The sequence below is a fragment of the Saccostrea cucullata genome, unplaced genomic scaffold, assembly GCF_032062105.1.
Source record: "Saccostrea cucullata isolate Sc308-1 unplaced genomic scaffold, CSIRO_AGI_Scuc_v1 ctg4517, whole genome shotgun sequence".
Taxonomy (NCBI): Eukaryota; Metazoa; Mollusca; class Bivalvia; order Ostreida; family Ostreidae; genus Saccostrea; species Saccostrea cuccullata.
The window spans coordinates 59,514-70,001 of record NW_026939534.1 but is presented as its reverse complement, the minus strand read 5'-3'; the positions used below and the strand labels follow the sequence as shown (position 1 = coordinate 70,001).

At 32.2% G+C, this 10,488-nt stretch overlaps 2 protein-coding genes and 1 long non-coding RNA gene across 3 annotated transcripts; all 3 read left to right on the top strand.

Moving 5' to 3' along the window:
* Positions 1–5,370: 5,370 nt before the first annotated feature.
* On the top strand, positions 5,371–6,556 carry LOC134253160 (uncharacterized). The gene is made up of 3 exons (XM_062735670.1): positions 5,371–5,525; positions 5,655–5,877; positions 6,359–6,556. The coding sequence occupies exons 1-3, from the start codon at positions 5,395–5,397 to the stop codon at positions 6,539–6,541; spliced, it is 537 nt and encodes a 178-aa protein (XP_062591654.1). The 5' UTR covers positions 5,371–5,394; the 3' UTR covers positions 6,542–6,556.
* Positions 6,557–6,652: 96 nt separating this feature from the next.
* LOC134253155 (uncharacterized) lies at positions 6,653–7,133 on the top strand. Its single transcript, XR_009989078.1, has 3 exons — positions 6,653–6,686; positions 6,779–6,959; positions 7,078–7,133. It is a non-coding gene; the product is annotated as an uncharacterized LOC134253155 (long non-coding RNA).
* A 1,124-nt stretch (positions 7,134–8,257) lies between these two features.
* On the top strand, positions 8,258–10,379 carry LOC134253157 (uncharacterized). Its single transcript, XM_062735666.1, has 3 exons — positions 8,258–8,585; positions 8,695–9,022; positions 9,131–10,379. Exons 1-3 carry the CDS (start codon positions 8,265–8,267, stop codon positions 9,925–9,927), a joined length of 1,446 nt encoding a protein of 481 aa, XP_062591650.1. The 5' UTR covers positions 8,258–8,264; the 3' UTR covers positions 9,928–10,379.
* The last annotated feature ends 109 nt before the right edge of the window (positions 10,380–10,488 follow it).

Sequence of the window (10,488 nt, the reverse complement as noted above, 5' to 3'; positions counted from 1 at the left end):
ATTAGTACTTTGCGAAACGGAACGGAACTATTATATCAAAGGTTTTAAAACTCTGTTAATGAACGACGTGAGATAAGTTTTGTGTCCTGTAAGGAATTGAAATGAAAATCATGCTCAGCATTGAAATTATTTTGACGACAGTCCTAAAAATTCTTTTTTTTTTTTAAATACAATTAAACAAAAAGTTTTGTTAACTTTTCATTTTCTGTAAGTTAAATACCATTTATATTTGAAAAGAAGAGGCAAGAAAAAGTGTTTCAAAATGATCAAATGTTGTTCCGTTCCGTTCCGCAAATTACCAATATCCACACGGGTATCGGTAATTTGCGGAACGAAACGGAACCACATCTCTTCATTTCAAGAGAAAAAACAAGAACCAACCAAAAACAACCTAAATTTGCCATAGTATTCAACAGCCAATTTTTAAGCTTTGATGAATCCTGGGTAAATCGGAATATTCCAAAATTACTTTTCCTGATAGAACAATTGCAAGTTATTTTTAATTAAAGGAAAATATATGACATTCATGTAACAACTTATTTCTTCATATATTTATTCCATTGTGTTTTAGTTTTGCTGAGATTTGTTTAGTTCCGCTGAATACTACTAATTATTTCTGTAGTGACTTTGTGAACTGTTTTTAATGAGAGACGTACACCTATCACTGATATAAAATATTATTAATGCTTTGCCTTCAAAGTTTACTGTCAATAGATTATTATGAAAAAAATGTCGTTCATGTGCAGTCTAAAGGAAAAGAGAGTTGTCGCGCTTTGCCAGTATGGTCATCTCTGGTTCCGCTTCGTTCCGCTAAATACCATTATCCGTGTGGGTATTAGTATTTAGCGAAACGGAACGAAACACAGTTAAGTTGGAATGGGATGATAAACATACAAGCATTTTGTTGTTATTCATTTCATCCCATCCTTTCAATCATCATAAATTCAGGGGAAAGAAATATATGAGACAAGGATGTTTGAAGAGGAAATAATTCATCCATCATATATCCAGCATAATAAAGCATATTTTTTTTAACCTTTCAAGCTTCTTCAAGTCTAGTCTTTATATCAGTTATATTTACAAATACAATCGCAGGCCTTGTTGTAAATACAATCTCTCTGTCTTCAATTAAATCGATATGCAAAATAAGTTTAACATTATTATGTAAAGGTAGATCTTAAAACGCGTGATTTGCAATTTGCTGTATGCTAACAAATATGTTTACTACCTGAATCTTGATCGATATCTTAAATATTCAGTTCTGCGCTAATAAGAAAAGAAACACACACAACAGGTTCCGTTCCGTTTCGCAAAATACCATTATCCACTACAATATTAGTACTTTGCGAAACGGAACGGAACTATTATATCAAAGGTTTTGTGACGGGGTTCCTCAATAATGGTTAATAATGACGATTGTTTTTATTTACATCATTTATTTACATATTTACAACACAAGATATATCTATAAGAAATCACAATGTTCACAATAAAAAGACACGTCCACACTCATTGACTTTCAGACTTGTACTCCTCTCTCTCACACATGTTCCCAGGGCCCACTTTCTCACACAAATCAATCTAATGCTCACTTTCATCTCTCAGAACTCTATCACGCACAATAAACATCGATAACAGAAATGACAAATAAACAAATTATAATTCTCCCTCTCTTTCTCTCTAACAAGCTAAAATCACACTCTTGGGATACAGGGCTACAACGCCTGCGCCGCACACCTGTAACCTATCAGAACTTCTAACTCTCTCATTTACAATTAATTAACTTGGGTGATTGCTCTGTGACAGTTTTAAAACTCTGTTAATGAACGACGTGAGATAAGTTTTGTGTCCTGTAAGGAATTGAAATGAAAATCATGCTCAGCATTAAAATTATTTTGACGACAGTCCTAAAAATTCTTTTTTTTTAAATACAATCAAACAAAAAGTTTTGTTAACTTTTCATTTTCTGTAAGTTAAACACCATTTATATTTGAAAAGAAGAGGAAAGAAACACTGTTTCAAAATGACCAAATCTTGTTCCGTTCCGTTCCGCAAATTACCAATATCCACACGGATATCGGTACTTTGCGGAACGAAACGGAACCACATCTTAGATTATCGCAATTTTCCTTTCCGACATTTTAGGGAGATCCAAGCTTGCCGGAATGAACTATTTGATTGAATCACGCACAGACATGGAATACTTTTAAATATTCCCCTCTTTCCAATATAATTTTCTTTTCAATTTGAGACAAAGTATTTTTCTATTCATGTGTTCTAATACGCATTATATGTTATCGAAAATGCAACCATTCCATCTTTCTGAAGCGGAGAGTATCATGCAGTTAGAAACACAAATCTGATGTGTTTTTAGTCCAATTCATAATTTTTGTTTGGATTTAATATGTATTTAACTACCAGGAATGTACTATATATAATTTTTATAAGTTTCAATTTTTCAAATAAAATGTCTGCATTCCATTAAAATGGTGAAATGTAAAGGGTTATCGCATTAAAGACAGAACAAGAAAACAAACGTGTGAAACCGATAAATCTACTGTCTTGAAGTCTTCATGTCTGCAAGAAATTACAGAATTCTGGTATATAACGGAGAATTCTGCGATAAGCACGCATTTTTCTAACATATGAACCAACAAAAAATTTTAATGGTCACAGTTGACAGCTTCAGTGTGATAATAATGCCCTAGAACCTATTATATTATACTTTTATTTTAGATAAGCCCGTACTGTCAAGCAATTACTGTTAAAACAAAGTACAAAAATCTTTTACGTTTGATTTATCCCTCCCTCCCTTTCTCTCTCTCTCTCTCTCATTCAATGTTGAGAATTATTACTGATGTTAGAAAAAAAATAAGGTATGAAAATTCTGCATTGTCGACAAAATGTGCGACAAAAAGTACTAATGCATTTAAATGTATTAATTATTCCATCATCAGAAGCAGTTCTTGTGGGCGGAGCAAACTGCTCAATTTCAAGGTTTAGGTACTAATTCCAAACTCGTCAGAAAGTTTTTGTAACACTGACATTGTTCAGATATCCAAATTCAATTAATAATCACATCCAATGAAAAAACACTTCTGCTCGATCTGGGAATAAACGCGCAACTGATCTGGGAGTAGGCTTGCATATCTCACGTGATACCCACGTGACTTTGTGGTGAAGGAGAATAAGCTATTGACAATAAACTTTGAAAGAAAAGCAATAACTTTTTACATCAGTGATATGTGTACGTCTCTCATTCAATACAGTTCACATAGTCACTACAGAAATTAGTACTAGTATTCATGATCAGCGGAACTAAACGAACCTCAGCAAAATTGTAACAATGAAATAAATATATGAAGAAATAAGTTGTTACGTGAATGTCATATATCTCTTTAATCAAAAATGACTTGTTCTATCAGGTAAAATAATTTTGAAATATTCCTATGAATACTACGGCAGATTTATGTTGTTTTTGGTTGGTTCTTGTTTTTTTTTCTCTTCAAATGAGAAGATGTGGTTCCGTTTCGTTCCGCAAAGTACCGATACCCGTGTGGATATTGGTAATTTGCGGAACGGAACGGAACAAGATTTGATCATTTTGAAATACTTTTCTTTCCTCTTCTTTTCTAATATAAATAGTGTTTAAAAGTTTAAATGTTTAAAAGCATAAATAGTGTTTAATATGCTTACAGAAATGAAAAGTTAAAAAAAACTTTTCTTTGACTGTATGTAAAGAAAACAAGAATTTTTCGGACTGTCGCCGGTCAAATTAATTTTCTTGCTGAGCGTGTTTTTTAAATTCAAATCCTTACAGGGCAAAAAAAATCTCATGTCGTTCATTAACAGAGTTTTAAAACCCTTGATATTGTAGTTCCGTTCCGTTTCGTTTCGCAAAGTACTAATATTGTAGTGGATAATGGTATTTTGCGAAACGGAACGGAACCTGTTGTGTGTGTTTCTTTTCTTATTAGCGCAGAACTGAATATTTGAGATATCGATCAAGGTTCAGGTAGTAAACATATTTGTTAGCATACAGCAAATTGCAAATCACGCGTTTTAAGATCTATGTTAAACTTATTTTGCATATCAATTTAGTTGAAGATACTAGTAGATGGTATTTACGTTTTCCTATCAACATCAAGGCCTGCGATTGTATTTGTATACATAACTGATATAAAGACAAAACTTTTGAAGAAGTTTGAAAGGTAAAAAATATGCTTTATTATGCTGGATAGTATATGATGGATGAATTTCTTCTGCAAAAATCCTTTTATTATGCTGGATATATGATGGATGAATTACATTCTTCCTATTTTATTTTTTCCCCTAAATTTAATTTTTAATAAATAAAAAGATGATATGAAATGAATAACAACAAAATGCTTGTATGTGTATCATCTTATTCCAACTTAACTGTGTTTCGTTCCGTTTCGCTAAATACTAATACCCACACGGATATTGGTATTTAGCGGAACGAAACGGAACCAGAGATGACCATACTGGCAAAGCGCGACAACTCTCTTTACGTTTAGACGGCACATAAAGGATATTCTTTTGATAATAAGCTATTGACAGTAAGCTTTGAAGGAAAAGCATTAATAATTTTTTACATTAATGATAGGTGTACGTCTCTCATTCAAAACAGTTCACATAGTCACTACACTTGACACAGCAGATCAAAAACTCAACGACAAAATAATTCATCACTTATAGACATTTTATTTCATGGTCCTCTACTTCAGACACTTGACACTTCTTTTTGGTTGGTTTCCCAAGATATAAAATGGCAGAATAATTTGTCATAAAGTAACTTATTATATTAGCTTTTATAATATATTTTTTATCATATATAATATATTCATATCCCCCCTAGGGTGCCCCACAACTGGTTCCGTTTTCCGTTTCGTTCCGCAAAGTACCATTAGCCGATTGTCATTAATTGAACAAGAGCTGCCTGGAGGATCAACTTATTGCATTGTTTCAGCGTCTTTTCACTTATCATATCTGGATTTAAAAATTTGCATTTTCATTTATATAGCATTATATATATAATGACAACTTGTCTGATTAATAATCTTGAGCTTTTAATTACGGAAGTCAGAATTGAAATAACAGTAATTAAGAAAGAATTCAAATTAAATATGCATTTTTCCCGTTACTAAATTAAACAAAAAACTAACCACAAAACTTTATTTATAGCTTAAGGACGCTCTAAACACTGCACTACCTAAAGAGTCTTCCGGTAGCTTCGGTATTTTTTGGAACTTGGAGTGATCCGCCCTTCGTATTTATTCGGGAAAAAAAATTCCGTTAATATTCTAAAAATATAAAATGAATTACTCCCCTTTCCGCTCTTTAGGATAAAAAGGTAGGAAAAGAGTGACGAAGATGACAGACAGCATGTCCACTAATTTGACATGTTTGAGAAAACGGTATAAAAGCGGAAGATTTCGCCCCAAAATAAAGTCTGTTCCAATTCCTACATCTGAAGCAATTGAAAGAAAAACAGAGGTCTCCAGGTAACTGCACGATAGTCATTCTAATTCTAAAACGGCTTTCGGAAACTCGAAAAAAAAACAAAAAAACATCATTTCCTTAGAAGTAATAGTATATTTTGTTTTTATTATATTTATCGAAATTTTGTTAAGGATGGATCATGATTATTCAAGACCCCCAAATCATGGTAAAAATATTATGAGTACCAGCATTGACGAGGGTTGGTCGGAATATGATGAAGAGGACGAGGATGAATTAGATACATCCGATGAAGATTACAGAGGCGACGATAGAAACGACGATCCGCCCGACGAAACTAATGAGGAAGACACTTTGCACCCAGATGTTTCAAAGAATCTACTTGACTGGCATGAGGTATTTCTAAATGTAAACCTTATATGAGGCATGAGTCCTTTAGACAATGACTGTGTTACTACTCTTTTGCAGGGCAAATTAATCAAGTTAATAATGTATGGAAAAGTTTTTGTTGATAGATATTAAATTATGTATATTTAACAATTGCTTCTACGTCATATTTCACCAAAAAATTTTCCTGCAAAATAATAGTACATTACAGTTATTTTGAAAGGGTCTCTGTTATTTTATAGGTTTGTAAAACAAGTGAAATGTTTGACAATATTATAAAACAACTTCAAAAATAATAGTTTTCTTTTTTCAAGGCTTTCTACAAGCTACACATTTTACATAGAATGTTAAAACATGTAGAATGCAAAAATGAACTTTAGTTTTCATCAATTCCTTTTTCTGTTTTCATTGTCTTATAATGGTATTTTATGTATTGATATTTTTTTTTATATCAATTTTACTTTCAAACAAATACATGTATCATACAAAGGGTCGTCGAGTGGTTGAACTTGGTGTGCTAGCAGCCCAGCTACAGAAAGGATGCAAGAAATGTGGGACTGTATTACATCTGTGTGATTGTTTTCAAGAGAGGCATTATGGCCTTGGAAGTATTTTGTACATAAAGGTAAATGTCAAATTCATCATCATCAATATAAACACTTATAATAAATGAACTTAAGTTTGTAAGTAATCGCCTCGATTCATATGAAATATTTCATTAATTTTGTAGTGTACTATATGCAGCTTTATTTCAAACATACCCACTGGAAAGCGGCATGAAAAAAACATTTGGGATGTGAACACTAAGCTTGGTGCAGGTAATTTCAGAAAACTTTGCAATATGATTTAATAATGCAGCATATTTGACAGTGAATAATATTTTATTTTCAATTCATTCTGTGTCTTGTAGGTATTACCAGCAGTGGAATAGGTTTCTCTAATTTACAAATGTTATTTGCTTCATTGAATATCCCTGGTGTAGCGGCTGGAACAGTCAAGAAAAGAGACAGAGAAGCAGGAAAGGCTATTGAATCTGTTGCCAAAAAAAGTTGCAATGAGGCTCTTGATGAAGAAATAAAAATGAATGATGGGTAAATTTTATAGAATTAAATTTTATGAAAAAAATATACCAAGTGTCATGACCTCAACACCCTTTTGTCTTTCTTATTTCTCCTATGACAGTGTAGTTTTTTTATTATATATTTTTAGGAAAGTTGAAATAAGAGTTGCGGCCGATGCTGGATGGCAAACAAGATCTAGTGGAAGGAAATATAACAGCTATTCAGGTATGCATTCAAGAAGAAACTTTGAAAAAAAAATATTTCTTTTTGAAAATAAAACTTATTTATGAGGTGATTATGAATATATCTCTTTTTATTTTTTTAACCACAGGTCACAGTTCACTAATAGGTGATAAATCTGGGAAAATAGTGCGGTATGATTATAGATGCAGAAAATGCAGACTTTGTGAAAATGCAAAAAGAAAAGGCATTCAGCCCATTGACCATGACTGCAGGTAAAAAGTTGATAAGTATCAAATGTATAATATATAAAAATAAATATGTAAAGTAAAGAAAAAATCAATAGTGATTGAAGGTCACTGCAAAATATTTACATCCACTGAATATTTTCTCCTTTATTTCTGAAGAAAACCCATTGCGTTCATCACTGCATAAACTACAATAGGCATGTCGCTGGTACAGATTTCTTAATCAGTGGCTGTTCCATCAATGAAACGTATAAAGACGATCGCATCATTAATACAATAATTAATCTTTTTAATCCTACTTTAATTGATTATTAAAACAGATATAAATATAAAAAATAAAATGTCTTTCTCTGTTTGTTATTACTGGAATGAACAGTCGCAGCTATTGCAGAAAAAATTTACATAACCCGCGTAAGCGGGTTATGTATTTTTTCTGCAACAGCTGCTTTCGTTCATTCCAGTAATAACAAACAAAGAAAGTATTTTATTGTTTAATTAATACAGTGTATAATATTTATATTTTTCACATGCTTATTTTTATATTTTAATTTCCAGGAAGAATTGGGATGGCTCAGCCAAAGCTATGGAGCCTGACATGATTGTGGGGATGTTGAAAGACTTGGAAAAAGATCATATCCATCCACATGAATTAGTAATGGATGATGACAGTACGACAATTTCACGTGCAAGGAAAGAGTGTGAGCAAAGTATTACAAAATTCAGTGACAGAAATCACCTGAAGAAAACATTTTCAAACAAACTGTATGATTTGCAAAGGTTCAAAAAGTATCAACAACTTAGAGGAAAAACTATGACACATCTAAAGAAATGCTTTTCTTATGTTCTTGCCCAGAACCAGAAAAAACCTGAGGAGTTGAAAAAATCCTTATTGTGTATTATTCCTCATATGTATGGAGACCATCTGGCATGCCCTTCATGGTGTAAATATAAGCGGAATCCAGCAAGTTACCTTCCACGGAATCTTCCATACAGCAGGTATCTAACATGTCCAGAGTTGAAAAAGGACTTGGAAGCCATTATTCAGACGTATGCACAACAAGCTGATAAACTATCTGATCTTGGATCGACACAAGCATGCGAAAGTTTTAATCACATCGTTGCATCAAAAAATCCAAAGAGCCTCTTTCTGTCAGGATCAGAAAGTACAAGTTTCAGAATCGCTGCAGCTGTTGCACAGAAAAACATTGGAAAGTCTTATATACAAGAAGTAAGTATATTTGAATAATCGAAAAAATTATGCAATATAAAATAACCATATACATGTATTCTCATTTCATGTAAATGAATAATGATTATGTTTACATGTATATTTACAGGTCAATGATGAACTGAATATGTCTCCTGGAGCCTATACAGAAAAGGCGGTTGAAAAGATGGACAGAAAAAGAAAGTTACAGAAGATAAGACAGAGTACTGCAGAGTACAAGAAAAGGAGATGCCAAATTAGGAAATCCTCAAGTCAAGATCAGGGTTGTAAAGAAGTGCGTGAAGGAAAAACATATGAAACGTCGGTTGGACTAGAGAAAATGGATGAGGAGCAGGACATCAATTCCATTCCAAGTGCCACTGTTGAACCAGAGAGAATACCACTAAGAAATACTGATAGCACATTTGTTTACTTTGACCTAGAAACAACAGGTTTAGGTAAAGTTTTATATACAGATATATATACACATGTATTTCCATGAGACATTGATATATATATATCCATTTTTTTTTCTAGAGATGCATTGTCTCAGATTTGTCTTATAGGTTCATCAGCAGAAATATTGGAAATAGGAGCTGCAAGAGGACAGGATATATTTCAAAAATACATAAAACCCAATGGTACAATATCTGCAAATGCAACTTGTGTGACTGGTCTCCATATGAAAAACCATGAACTTTACTACAGGGATCAAAAACTTGCAACAACAGACTTGAAATCAGCACTCCAAAAGTTTTCAGAGTGGCTATCGGACTTGAATTCTAACATTCTTGTGAGCCACAATGGATTACGGTTTGACTTTCCATTATTTATTCAAAACATTATGTCACAAAATATTGTGATGAATACATGTATTGCCGGCTTTATCGACACTTTGGAGGTTTTTAAAAATTCTGATTTAAAGACACAAACTGGCAGTTTTTCTCAGGAGTCTCTTATGAGAGATGCAGGAATCCAGTCAACAGGGGTTTCTCATTGTGCTCTGACTGATGCTATGGACCTACAAAATTTAGTGAACTTTCATAACATTCCTTTCAACACTCTGTTGAGTCAAAGTGTCATGTACGATTATGTTTTACAGCATCTAAAGTTTTCTTCAGTAAAGAATGACAATTTGAAATCTCTTGACGTCTTAGTCCATGGAAAAGTGATTACAGAATTTATGGCAAATAAAATTGCAAAATCTGGTTTGAATATGAATTATATTAAACTAGCACACACAAGAAATGGTGAAGATGGAGTAAAACACTTGTTTCAAGAAATTGTAAATGGTAAAGCAAGAGTTACAAAGTGTAAGAAAATAATCAACTCGGTGTCCAAGTATTTGTCAAGTCAGTTGTAAAGAGTTACTTCCCTTTGTTTTTATAATTGTAAAGTTATGTTATTTTATTTTTTATCTCTCTTATAAACCTGGCTCCACCATGTAAGATATGAATTTTTGTACACCAAATGGCAAAACCTTTATTTAAATTTGTAGAAAAATTCAGAAATTCCATATATACAAAAAATATCTGTGATTATCCTTACATTTTTTGTAATCTTTTGTATAAAATGTCAAAATATTTCTGAACTGTTGGGGTCATTCTATGTATTTAATTTTTTTTGTATGTTGGTTTATGTAACAATGATGTAGGACTTCGAGAAATTTTGGAGAAAATTATTTATGTAAAAAATAAACATTTTTTCACTTTCCTACATATTCCCTTATTTCTATCATTTTTATTTCATTAAAAAAGGTGGCATCCTTGTATGAAAATATTTTTAAAAAATCATTAATGAACTCAGTTATAAAATATATTTCTATAAAGTCCTAAATTATCCTGATTGTCAGTGTTTAGGGCTCCCTTAAAGGATATTTGAAGAACAAATAAGAAAATATTTTTTATTATCATAGTACACAAGA